Source organism: Lepus europaeus, chromosome 19 (assembly GCF_033115175.1).
Source record: "Lepus europaeus isolate LE1 chromosome 19, mLepTim1.pri, whole genome shotgun sequence".
Taxonomy (NCBI): Eukaryota; Metazoa; Chordata; class Mammalia; order Lagomorpha; family Leporidae; genus Lepus; species Lepus europaeus.
The window spans coordinates 3,271,847-3,284,677 of record NC_084845.1 but is presented as its reverse complement, the minus strand read 5'-3'; the positions used below and the strand labels follow the sequence as shown (position 1 = coordinate 3,284,677).

The window sequence follows — 12,831 nt, the reverse complement described above, 5'->3', positions numbered from 1 at the left end:
CAACTGGAGGCGCTCCCCTTTCCCAGCCTGCTGGTGAGCCTGGAGGCCGGCTCGGAAGGGGAGGAGGAGGAAGTGGAGGCGCCCGGCCCAGCCCTGTGCCCCGCCACCTGCCTGGCCTCAGCCTCGGCTCCCCCTTTATGCCGTGAGGTCCCGCCCACTCAGGTGGAGGAAGGCTGGGTGCCGGGGTGCCACCTGCCCCGGAGTCGCAGCCCTGGGTCTCGGCTGGAGGATGGCACGCGGGAGCCTGGGATTCAGACCTTGTGTCCCACAGACCCCAGCTCTGGCCCCTTCCCCCTCTTCCTGCCTCCCACAAGCCCTTGCAGCTCTCCCAGCGACAGCCCTACTAGTAGGGCCCCTGGTTTTTACGTGAGCTGTGATAAGTTCCATTTCTTTCTATTTTTTATTTTTGAAGACTTATTTATTTATTTGAAAGGCAGAGTTAGAGACAGAGGGAGAGAGAAAAGACAGAGAGGTCTTCCATCCACGGGTTCACTCTCCAAATGATTGCAACAGCCAGGGCTGGGCCAGGCCAGAGCCAGGAGCCTGGAACTCCATCCGGGTCTCCCACGTGGGTACAGGGGTTCAAGCGCTTGGGCCATCTTCCGCTGCTTTCCCAGGAGCACGAGCATGGAGCTGGATCAGAAGTGGAGCAGCCTGGACTCAAACCAGGGTGCGACACCACAACCCCGCCCCCGGAAATTCCATCAGCGTGCCCCCATCACCAGGTCTCTGCTCGCTCTTCCTCCTCTACCTCCTTCTCACCCATCCTGTCTGCATTTTTCCGTCTTGGAAATACGCCCGCTTTCCCAGTCTTCACAACGCAGTCTCTGGCGACGCCACCCCACCAGCTCGCTCTCCCATCTTTGCCTCCTCAAAACCCGGCTTCTGCACCCCGGGCCTCCAGCCGCTGGTTTCAGAAGTCCTAGTGGTGGGCTGTGGGGGGCTGCGGCACCAGCACCCCACCTGCCCACCCGCTCTCATGCAGGAGGTCTTTCCCACCGGAGGGACTCACCGATGCCAACCAACGCCCGTGCCGTGGACTCGGCGGCGACATGGTGGTCCCTCGCTGGGCCCCCGCGGGGCCAGCACCTCTCCCAGCTGGCCGGTCCAGTTGCCCTCTGGCTCCAGCTCCACAGGACCGTGCACAACGGCAAGGCACTGGAGAAACAGGGCACAGAGGAGTCTGGGGGCCGGCGCTGTGGCGGAGCGGGAAGAGCTGCCGCCTGCAGTGCCGGCATCCAACATAGGCACCGGTTCAAATCCCAGCTGCTCCACTTCCGATCCAGCGCCCTGCCACGGCCTGGGAAAGCAGTGGAAGGTAGCCCAAGTGCTTGGGGCCCCTGCATGGGAAACCTGGAAGAAGCTTCTGGCTCCCGATAGACCCAGCTCTAGTCATGGCGGCCATTTGGGGAGTGAACCAGTGGATGGAAGACCTCTTTCTCTCTGTCTCTCCCTCTCTCTGTCTGTAACTCTGCCTCTCAAATAAATCTTAAAAAAAAAAAAAAAGAGGGGGGCGGGGGGGGCGTCTGACAGGGCTGGTGCCATGGGGCGGCAGGTAAAGCCGCTGCTGGTGATGCTGGCACCCCGTAGAAGCCTGGGGTTCACATCCCGGCTGTTCCACTTCCGATCCCGCTCCCTGCTGAAGCACCTGGGAAGGCAGCAGCAGGTGACTCAAGTGCTTGGGCCCCTGCACCCACGTGGGAGACCAGGATGGAGCTCCTGGTTTCAGCCCGGCCCAGGATGGACAATCCACCCTCCTCCGTCTCTCTGTGTAACCCTGCCTTTCAAATAAGTAAAATACATCTTTTTTTTTTTTTTTAAAAAAAGCACAGATTCTGCCACAAACCCAGCGACCCAGCAGAAGCCCGGACTGCAGCCCCAACTCCAGTTCCCACACTGGTCTTCAGCCTGCTCCGGGAACGCCTGGTCTTTGAACCTTGTCTGAGATCTGCACAGAGCAGTCTCTGCACTGCGTGCTATAAAGCCATCGGCCCCACAGCCCACGGCTGCACTTCTGTGCCTGCTCCCTCTCTCTCATTCCCTTAAATGTCCCCGTCGTGAGTCAGAGCTGCCAGCCTTCCTCCGGGCTCCCCCTGCGGGCAGCTCCCAGGGTCTCTGGGGGCTCGGTGAAAGGCCTGGGGCTTCAGCAGACCCCGGCTCCGAGTCACTGTAGCCATCAGGACACCAACGGTCAGCGTGGGCTGGGGTCTGACCGGGGCTGGGGGGGGGGGGTCAGGTCCCAGAGGGAGGGCGGCTCCCAAACACAGGCTGAGTGAGTGGTCCCTCGCCTGGAACAGACCCCAGAGAGGCAGACGCCAGCTTGGGAGACCTCGCTGTTTGGCAAGGGTGCTGCTGGCGGGAAGGAGGGAGGAGCCACTAGGGCTTGCCCAGCCTTCCTGGGAAAACAACAGCCGGGTGCCCCAGAGGGCCGGGGAAGAGGGGGCGGGGCAGGGCGGGCTTCCTGTGGCTCTCAGTCTAGGAGGCGACAGGCCCTGGGGCGTGGGACTGGGCGCTGTTGAACCCGGCCCTGGGCGAGGTGTGCAGGGCTACTGCCCCCCCAGCGGGGGTCTCCCTTAGCCAGTTAGCACAGCCCCCGGCCTCTGGGGCCGAGCCTTCTCCTCTGTACGGTTACCCTGAAAGAACGGGGAGCCTTACTCCACGGGACAGGGGCAGACGCACACCCTGGCGTGCGCAGGTCCCCTCTGGCCCGTGCTCGGCACCCACCGCCGGGACAGCCACTGCAGGAGCTTCCCGGTGTCTCGGCAGGTGTTTGTCAAGTCCTGACTCCCACATCTGGGCTCCCTCTGCCTCTGCCCCCTGCCCAGCGCCCCAGGCTCCACACCCCAGGGTCCTCGGCCCACAATCTCCTCTCACCCCCAACGCCTGCCTCCCCGGTGTCGGAGGGGGCCCCAGATCTCTCACTGGGGCGCCCGGTGCTGTCAGCGCTGCTGTCCCCTCCCCAGGGTCCCACTCAGCACCGGGGAGTCCGCCAGGCTGCTGGCGTCTCACTCCCGCCCCACCCCACCCCACCCCAGGTCCAGCCCACGTCCTCCCTCCCAGGCACCACGTCCTAGTGCTGCTGTCCCCTCCCCAGGGTCCCACTCAGCACCGGGGAGTCCGCCAGGCTGCTGGCGTCTCACTCCCGCCCCACCCCACCCCACCCCAGGTCCAGCCCACGTCCTCCCTCCCAGGCACCACGTCCTAGGAGGGGCCCCGGGCTCCCCCAGCTTCCTTCTCTCAGCAGCCAAGCCTAAAGGACAGGCCAGCTCCGGGGAGCTGGGAAGGGAGCCCCCTGGCGGCCAGGACAGGCGTGCGTGCAGGGCTGGTTTTCACCCCGGCAGCGAATGCGTGAACAGGAGAGGACCCAAGATTCCCGAGGCTCCTGCGCTCCAAGCACCTCCCGCCCCGCAGCGCGCCCCGGGTCACCACCTGGGGGTTAGGGAGCTGGGACTACCTGGAGGACAAGGGCACAAGACAGCCCCACCTCTTTCTCTTTCCAGCCACAGCCGAGCCGATGCCGGCAACCCTGTCCCCCTCCCCCGCGCGGTCCTGGGGCAGCACGTGGCCCTGAAAGGGCAAGGACGCCGTGAGGACGCCGGGCAGTGGCCGCGAGCCCAGCCCGGTCACCCGGGAGCCTCGGCCGCAGGGCCCTGGCTGCTCAGCGCTTTGTCACAGCGCAGGCTCGGGCTATGCTGAGCAGGTGGCAGGCCGGGCGCGGGCTGACCGCTCCCAGCCGCCTTGGTGCTGGCTCTCTCCTTCCACACCCAGAATGCGTGCTCTCCGCCCCACCCCCGAGTCACTGCCGGCGGGGGACCGGGCACGGGGAGGGGTGGCGTGGGGAGGCCGCTGCGGAGACCCCGTGTGGGGAGCGCGTGTGGAGACCCCGTGTGGGGAGAGCGCGTGTGGGGAGAGCGCGTGTGGGGAGACCCCGTGTGGGGAGCGCGTGTGGAGACCCCGTGTGGGGAGACCCCGCGTGGAGACCCCGTGTGGGGAGAGCCCGTGTGGGGAGCGCGTGTGGAGACCCCGTGTGGGGAGACCCCGCGTGGAGAGCGCGTGTGGAGACCGCGTGTGGGGAGACCCCGTGTGGGGAGAGCCCGTGTGGGGAGCGCGTGTGGAGACCCCGTGTGGGGAGAGCCCGTGTGGGGAGCGCGTGTGGAGACCCCGTGTGGGGAGACCCCGCGTGGAGAGCGCGTGTGGAGACCGCGTGTGGGGAGACCCCGCGTGGAGAGCGCGTGTGTGGAGACCCCGTGCAGAGACCCCGTGTGGAGAGCGCGTGTGTGGAGACCCCGTGTGGGGAGAGCGCGTGTGTGGAGACCCCGTGCAGAGACCCCGTGTGGAGAGCGCGTGTGTGGAGACCCCGTGTGGGGAGAGCGCGTGTGTGGAGACCCCGTGTGGGGAGAGCGCGTGTGTGGAGACCCCGTGTGGGGAGAGCGCGTGTGTGGAGACCCCGTGTGGAGAGCGCGTGTGTGGAGACCCCGTGTGGAGAGCGCGTGTGTGGAGACCCCGCGTGGAGAGCGCGTGTGTGGAGACCCTGTGCAGAGACCCCGTGTGGGGAGAGCGCGTGTGTGGAGACCCCGTGTGGGGAGAGCGCGTGTGTGGAGACCCCGTGTGGAGAGCGCGTGTGTGGAGACCCCGTGTGGAGAGCGCGTGTGTGGAGACCCCGTGTGGAGAGCGCGTGTGTGGAGACCCTGTGCAGAGACCCCGTGTGGAGAGCGCGTGTGGGGAGACCCCGTGTGGAGAGCGCGTGTGTGGAGACCCCGTGTGGAGAGCGCGTGTGTGGAGACCCCGTGTGGAGAGCGCGTGTGCGGAGACCCCGTGTGGAGACCCCGGAGTGGAGACCCCGTGCGGAGAGCACGTGTGCGGAGACCCTGTGCGGAGACCCCGGAGTGGAGACCCCGTGCGGAGAGCACGTGTGTGGAGACCCTGTGTGGAGACCCCGTGTGGAGAGCGCGTGTGTGGAGACCCCGCGTGGGGAGACCCCGTGTGCAGAGACCCCGTGTGGAGACCCCGTGTGCAGACCCCGTGTGGAGAGCGCGCTGGCGGCTCAGGGGGACGGTGGAGCTCCTGTCCCGCGACCTTCAGGGAGCCAGGGGTGCTCCTGTCTGCGTTCCCAGAAACAAGCCGGGGGGGGGGGGCACGAAGAGCCCCATGGCTCCCAGGAGCCCCGTGGGCATCCATGGGGAACTCTGGGCCGTGTGAACCTGGCCTGTGTCCCGGAATGACAAGGGACAGTGCAGAGGAAGGTGGCCAGCTGGGGTCCAGACCACCAAGCCCACGAGGGCACCTGGCTGGGGGCCAGGCATGGCAGTCTTCCTTTTATTTATTTATTTAATGATCTACAGCGCGGTGGTGCAGCAGGTTAAGCCTCTACCTGCAGCGCCAGCATCCCATATGGTTCTAGTCCCGGCTGCTCCTCTTCCAGTCCAGCTCTCTGCTGTGGCCTGGAAAAGTAGTGGAAGATGGCCCAAGTGCTTGGGCCCCTGCACCCGTGTGGGAGACCTGGAAGAAGCTCCTGGCTCCAGATCGGCACAGCTCCGGCCACTGCAGCCAATGGGGGAGTGAACCAGCTGATGGAAGACCGCTCTGTGCCTTTCAAATAAATGAGTAACTTTTATTCCTTTATTTGCTTATTTGTTTATTTTAAAGTCAGTTACACAGAGCGGTGGGGGGAGGGGGTGTCTTCCAAGCACGCTGGTGTCCCAGGTGGTGTCGTCACTGCTGTGCCAAACTCCCACCCCTAACTTATCTTTCAATTCCATTTCCCACAAGCTTTTTTAAGATTTCTTTTTTTTATTTGAAAGACAGAGTTACAGAGAGAGGTAGAAACAGGGAAAGAGAGAGTCTTCTATCCGCTGGTTCACTCCCTAAATGGCTGCAATGGCTAGAGCTGGGCCAATCAGAAGCCAGGAGCTTCTTTCAGGTCTCCCACGTGGGTGCAGGGACCCCAGGACTTGGGCCATCTTCCCCTGCTTTCCCAGGCCACAGCAGAGAGCTGCATGGGAAGAGGAGCAGCTGGGACTAGAGCCGGCGCCCACATGGGATGCCGGCACTGCAGGCCAGGGTTTTAACCTGCTGTGCCCCCCGACAAGCTTTTTTAAGAATGCTCGGATGTATGTATACACAGTCCACCCTCCAGACTGGTGGATTCCACACCCAGACCCAAGCAACTGCAGGTCAAAAATACTCAGCCACAGCTGCGTGAGTACTGAACACGGACAGTGAGGCCAGTACCCACACAGCACTTACATTAAGTACTGGAAGTCACCCACAGATGATTTAAAGTGGACAGGACGGGGCCGGCGCCATGGCACAGCGGGTAAAGCCACTGCCTGCGGTGCCGGCATCTCGTATGGGCGCCAGTTCATGTCCCGGCCGCTCCACTTCCTGCCGCTCTCTGCTGCCGTGCCTGGGAAAGCCGTGGAGGACGGCCCAGAGGCCTGGCCCCATCTGGGGGTGGACCAGCGGATGGCGGACCGCTCTGCCTCTCAGCTAAGTCAATCAATCTCTAAAACATAAAGTGCACGGACGGCGCAAACGCTACACCATTTCACCCGGGGGAGCTGCGTGGCCACGTGGACTCTGGTGTCTGTGGGGTTCCGGTCACGGAAGGAAAAGCACAGACAGGTAAACAGACAGGACACACAATACACGTGTGTTCGGAGCACACACGTGGACACGCTTGCATGTGTGTGTACCTGCATCTGTACACAGATCACTTTCTTCCCGTGACCTCTGTGGGGAGGCCATCTGCCCACTTCCTTATGTCCCCGCGAGCACAGGACGTGTGTGAGCTCCTCGGGGGGTGTGGCCAGGTGGTTAAGAGCCCTCGGGTCCAGTGACACGCGCTCCGAGTCACAAATCCACCCCCCCACTTCCGACGTGGGTGACCAGAACCCCCAGTCCGCCAAGGCTGAGCTCCATCCCGTGTGCCCGGCCCCAGTCACCAGGGCGGCTCCTGCACACACTGACCACACAGTGCGAGGACCCCACGCGCCCTTGGCCTCCCGTGGGTGGGTCGGCACAGCCGGGGCACCTGTCTGAGGGGAGGCGCCGAGCGTGGTAGGGCACGGGGAGGGGAGGGAGTGACAGAGGGGCTCGGCAAGAAGGCAGCTTGCTTTCCGGCTTTCCCTGGATAAACCCCGAGAACCTCAGGCCACCGGAAACGAGCCAGTCACGGAGACAGACCAGGACCCAGGACTCTGAGGCAGCCGCAGCGGACAGACGCGCATGCACACAGTGTGACGGGGGACGCAAAGCAACTGGCTCAGGTCTGTTTCATACGTCTGCTTATTTTCATCTACCTAGAAGGCCGAGTGACAGACACGCACCTGCTGCCACTGACTGGCCCTGCAAAGGCCCACAATTAGCCAGGGCTGTGCCAGGCTGAAGCCAGGAGCTCAGAACTCCGTCCGGGTCAAGCACTGGAGGCCATCATGTGCTGCCTCCAAGACACGTTAGCAGGAAGCTGGAAACACGGAGTAGCCGCGACCCAAACGGCACCCAGTGTGGGATGCACGTGTCACAAAAGCAGCTAAGTCACTGTATCGCAGTGTTCCTCTCGGGATTTTAGTTTCAAAAAGGATTTTTAAGAAAAGAATCAGAGGCCAGCGTTGTGGTGCAGCAGGTTAAGCCGCCGCCTGCAGTGCCGGCATCCCATATGGCCGCCGGTTCTAGTCCCGGCTGCTCCTCTTCGATCCAGCTCTCTGCTGTGGCCTGGGAAAGCAGTGGAAGATGACCCAAGTCCTTGGGCCCCTGCACCCACGTGGGAGACCCAGAAGAAGCTCCTGGCTCCTGGCTTTGGATCGGCGCAGCTCTGGCCATTGCAGCCATTTGGGGAGTGAACCAGTGTGTGGAAGCTGTGTGTGTGTGTGTGTGTGTGTCTCCCTCTGTCACTCAAAGAAATAAAATAAAATTTGGGGAAAAAAAGATGAGCATTCTCCTTGGCCTCAGCAGCACCGAGTCCCGTGGGCAGTGACGCACACACAAACCGCGGCCACGACCACGAGGAGGCTCTGCTTCAACCGTGACCGTGACCGTGACCACGACCATGACCGCGACCGCGAGGAGGCTCTGCTTCGACCGTGACCGTGACCGTGACCGTGACCGTGACCACGACCATGACCGCGACCACGAGGAGGCTCTGCTTCGACCGTGACCGTGACTGCGACCGCGACCACGAGGAGGCTCTGCTTCGACCGTGACCGTGACTGCGACCGCGACCACGAGGAGGCTCTGCTTCGCACGCCGGCAGCGGCCAGATTCTCAGCAGCAGACGGCAGGGGTCGTGGGCGAGGACAGGAGACCGGAGCCCTCCTGCTGCTCGTGGGGACGTACCGCTGGAGGCGCGGGGAACAGCCTGGGAGATCCCCGAGGGCTGTGTGGCACCGTGGCTGAGCCGCCACTCGGGAAGCCCACGCTGGAGGGCCCAGCCCAAGGCCCAGCTCCGCTCTCTGCTCCAGCTTCCTGCCAACGCACACGCTGGGAGGCAGCTGGGTGCGGTCCCTCCTCCAACATGGGAGACCCGGTGGAGCTCCTGGCTTCCGGCTCTCTCCTCTTTCAAAATAAAATAAAGTGAAAAATATGTGTTCTGTTTGAGAGCTGCCCAGGCCACCGAGGCAGAGGGCGGCCCGGGCAGGACCCGCACCTGGGCTGGCAGGGACGCCATCTCGGATGACAGCCTGGGCTCTATCCCAGCACCTGTACCAACGGGGCAGCCTGTGGTGCTTTAGCTCAGCGGGTTCCGTGCCCACCGGGCCCCGAGACCCAGACCAGGCCGCACCGCTGGCTCCTCCAGCTGCAGCGCGAGCCAGGCACAGGAGCAGACGAGATGCTACCTGCCCCGGGCGGCCTTCCCCAGCCCCAGGGGGAGTCCCAGGCCCCTGCCGCCCCTCAAGCCTGCTGCAGGTAACCCCCTGTGTGTCACTGTCTCTCACCCGGCACCGTGAACCTGCTGCACAGACCACAGCCACGCCCCTGGCTGCTAGTGGGGACCACTCCAAGCAAGGGGGCCTAGGACTGGACACCTCCAGAGGCCCTGAAGCCTATGGCTCCCCAAGCCCATCCGGCCCCTGCAGGCCCCCATTCCTCGTCCATTTCTTGCCAGCCCAGATGTGCGCACCTCTCACCTGTGTCCGGCAGGTGCTGCCAGTGGACGGGCCCACGTGGTGAAGGCACAACGGGTCCCTGCCACCAGGCCCTCCCCTGCCTTCCGGGACACCTGTGCAGGTGCAGGGGAGCATGGGGTCTGGGCCTGCGGGGGGCCACCCGCCTCAGGGTGGGGCGGTGCGTGGGCCCGGCCGGGAGCCTGGAATGAGAGAACCCAAGTTTTCCTTTTGGGCGCAAGATCGTGAGGTGGAACGCGAGCCTTGGTCTGTCACCCGCCTCGCTGCCCCCCCCCCCTTCTCCCGTTCACTCTCAAGAGCCCTCGGGGGCGGTGGAAGTGAGAATCCGGAGGTGAGCACTGTCCAGCCAGCCAGGGCCCGGCAGGGGCACACCGTGTGTGACCTCCGAGGAGCAGGCCTGACCCCACCCATCCCAGATCGGATGATGGAAAGGACGCCATCGTGCGTCTGCTGGCCAGGCCTGCCTGGAGCAGGGACCAGCACGCACACCCCCACTCAGGGCGACGGAACTGCGTTCTAGGCCCCCGTGCTCAGGTGCCTAACAGGACCGGGTGCCCATGAGGGGCGCTGACCGCTGCCGCAGCTCTCCCTGGGGCACACGGCCTGGGAGGGTCCAGGTGGGGCACCAGACGCGGGAGCGCTCCAGGCTCCAGGACCAGGACTGCGGCTGGCCCCTCCCCACCTGACCTAGGACAGGGACCTGAGGTCAGCTCCCTCCCCCGGGTCTGGAAGGAGGGGCATGGCCCCCAGCCTCTATCGGGCAAGGGGATCTGTGTGTGAGAAACCTGATGAGCAGACAGGCCGGGGGTCACGGGGGAGCCCGACTCAGGGAAGCAGAGGGACAGCAGCGCCATGACCGGTCCCCCAGGCAACCCCCAGGAGCCCAGGCTGGACACCAGAACCCTCTTCCAAGCTTCCCTTCCCTTCCGCTCCCCAGGCCTCTCCCGACAAGGAGAACCCCCCACGCCTACAGGCCCGCCCTGCCCACCTCCCTCCCCTCGGTCTGCTCCGTCCCAGCAGTGCAGCCTGCAAGCCTGAGAACCCACCCTTCAGACCTCCCTCCTCAAGGAAGCTCTGCTTGTCCCCCCCCGCCCCCCCCCGTGCCTCCTCTGACCGGCAGGAACACTGCTCGCATCCCCAGGCACAGCTCTGACGCCCACACATCAGAGGCCACACGGCCAGGACGGGGGCCACCGCCACCCCAACCCCGACCATTCCTTCCTTGCCTCTGTCCCCACCCCTAGTTTCCCTCCCCTCCTCGAGGCCCCGCCCACCTCCTAGCTCCTCCCACGACACCATCTGTGGGCGTCCTGACTCCTTGTACCTACAGGTGCCGAGAGGCTACGTGGAAACAGGGGCTTTGCAAATGCGGCTGAGGGTCTCGACGTGCTCATCCTGGGTTTCACCCAAGGACAGAGACACAGTGCCAGGCGGCCGCACGATGGGGCGGCATGAGGAATGCTGAGGGCTGCGGGAGCCTCCCGTCACCAGGAGAGGCCCGGAAGCATCCCCGCGCCCAGACGCTGGAGGACCAGACGGCTTCCTTCTGACCCTGTGGCCTCCGGGAAGCCTGAGCAGGCACCTGGTGGTGGCGTTGTTGACAGCAGCCAGGCCGCGACAGGGAGGGGACGACCTCCCCCAGAGGACCCCCAGGGACAGCTCTTCTGAATCACGACATAACATAACCGTGACTTGGACGCTTCAACACCCTCTTTACTTAGGCAACGGGAAAATAGCTTTGGTGTGGCAGGGAAGGGGACAGGGGACGCTTGGGAGGCCAAACGCGAGCCTGGTCGAGGGGCCCGGAGTCCAGAATCAGAACCAGGAAAGGCAGCTGGGGCCAGTGTCTCGGGCTGGCCTGGGGTGATCGCCGGGAAGCTTCGCTGCACGGGTGTCTCTCGGGCTGGGTTCATCTGCGAGGCCCGAGTCGGGGACGGGCTGGGGCAATGGTCGGTCAGTTGGTCTTGAGCCCCGCGCTCCTGAGGGCTGACAGGGCGATGAGGGCCTGGGCCGCGTAGTAGGTGGCCATGGTCAGCAGGCGGGCGTTGGACACAGACTGGACGAAGATGTCCCAGGCCAGCACGCCGTCAGAGAGCGTGAAGAGCGCGGCGCCCCAGCCGGCACCCCCGCCCCGCGCCAGGCCGCGCCACAGCATGGCGCTCAGCACCAGCGCGTAGCCCACCACGGGCGGGAGCATGTCCTGCTCCACGTGCAGCAGCAGCAGGCTGCAGAACACGACCAAGACCGGCGCGGTCAGCAGCAGCAGCCCCGGCCGCAGTGGGGACAGGCCGAAGGCCACCAGGTACAGGAGGTGGGCCGCGGAGAAGGCGGCCATGCCTGTGGGAGAGAGGGCGCGTGCCAGGGAAAGGGCTGTCCTCGCCACGGCCCCGTGGCCTCCGCCCCGCGCACCAGCGCCCACTCCGCCACACCCAGCTGGGATGGTGGCACCTGGCCGCCAGGGGCCTCCAGGTCAGCTCTCGGCGGGGTCTCTAAGGCGTGGGAGAGGGCCTGTCCTCCGAGCCCCGTCTCTCCTCAGCCCGCGGCCTCTGCGCCCCGGGCTCGTGCCCGACCCCGCACAGGCACCCAGAGTGCATCCCGGCCCTGCCCCCGAGGCCTCCCCTCACCATAGAGGAAGGTCTCGGGCCAGACGAGGAAGACGTCGCCCAGGGCCGAGCACAGCAGGGCCGCCTGGAGGAGCCGCGTGTAGCTGCCCCCCGAGGCCGCAGCGCCCAGGAACACGGCCAAGCACAGCACCGGCAGGCACTTGACCAGGGCACTGAGCCAGGACGGCTGGTCCTCGGGGAGCCAGACGAGGAAGTAGACGGAGCAGGTGAGGATGAAGGGGCTCAGCCACCTGCGGACCTGGGGTGGCCGAGGGCAGGGAGGGCCCTGAGCCGCCGGCTCCACCAGCTCCGCCCGGCCCCCCGCCCCCCGCCCAGGCCCCAGCCCCAAATGCCCAGCCTCCTCAGTGGCGGGGCTCCCCCCGCACCGCCGCACCACCGCAGGCCCTCACCTGCACTGAGGAGAGTGTGTTCAGGGGCAGCCCGCCTTCCCCAGCCTCCATGCTGCCTGTGGCACCGCGGAGCGGAGGCTCCAGAGGGTGGTTACATGTTAACCACAGAAGTGTCCTGTGGACTCTGGGACTGATAACACGCCTGGGCAGATGTCCCCCGAGCCTGCCACCTGCTGATAAGTAGGTGCCCACTGGGACCCAGGGGTGTCCCCCGCCACGGCCCCTGGCCACAGTTAAGTGCCCCTCCCATTGTCCTGTGCCCAGCCAATCAGAAGGGAGCAACTGCAGGATTCCGATCAGAGGCCTCCTGACTGCCCAGGCCAGCCCTGGAGGGACGGGAAGGGCAATTCCTTCCTCCACCTGCTATCCCGGGGGCCCCCCCGCTTCTTGACCCTCTACCACCAGCAACGGTCACGTGCAAGGCCACACGAACGCTGACGGCCAGGCTGGAGAGGCGTCTCCCGCGGGTGCCCCCGTCTACCTGCTCAGACGCGGCCGACCAAGCTTTCCCAGAACACGCGAGCGGGGCGCCATCTGTCCTCCAACGTCCCGTCTGCGAGGGCCTGCGGGCTGCCCGGCCGCACGGCCTCCCACCAGACAGGCTCAGGAAGCTGCCGAGTGCGCCAGTGCAGTCCCGTGGCCCCCTGGGCAGGGCCCCGCGGGGCAGCCCACCGGCACCACGTCCCTTCCTCCCAG

General features: G+C 65.3%; 2 protein-coding genes across 2 annotated transcripts in view; both read right to left on the bottom strand.

The window, feature by feature from the left end:
* PTPRH (protein tyrosine phosphatase receptor type H) overlaps positions 1 to 8,119 on the bottom strand; it is a 29,863-nt gene extending 21,744 nt beyond the window's left edge. The window contains exon 1 of the mRNA XM_062177610.1: positions 8,059 to 8,119. Coding sequence (XP_062033594.1) covers positions 8,059 to 8,119 — 61 coding nt within the window. The remainder of the gene's footprint in view (positions 1 to 8,058) is intronic.
* Positions 8,120 to 10,815: 2,696 nt separating this feature from the next.
* Positions 10,816 to 12,809, bottom strand: TMEM86B (transmembrane protein 86B). The gene is made up of 3 exons (XM_062177720.1): positions 12,136 to 12,809; positions 11,747 to 11,984; positions 10,816 to 11,459 (listed from the first exon to the last, which is right to left on the bottom strand). Exons 1-3 carry the CDS (start codon positions 12,184 to 12,186, stop codon positions 11,077 to 11,079), a joined length of 672 nt encoding a protein of 223 aa, XP_062033704.1. The 5' UTR covers positions 12,187 to 12,809; the 3' UTR covers positions 10,816 to 11,076.
* Positions 12,810 to 12,831: the final 22 nt, after the last annotated feature.

Excerpts from the sequence above, each read along its gene's own strand:
- TMEM86B (XM_062177720.1), bottom strand. The coding sequence starts at position 12,186 with ATGGAGGCTGGGGAAGGCGGGCTGCCCCTGAACACACTCTCCTCAGTG. Across the intron at positions 11,985-12,135 it reads ACACACTCTCCTCAGTGCAG|GTCCGCAGGTGGCTGAGCCC; the intron begins GTGAGGGCCTGC and ends CGGCCACCCCAG. Across the intron at positions 11,460-11,746 it reads GCCCGAGACCTTCCTCTATG|GCATGGCCGCCTTCTCCGCG; the intron begins GTGAGGGGAGGC and ends TCTCTCCCACAG.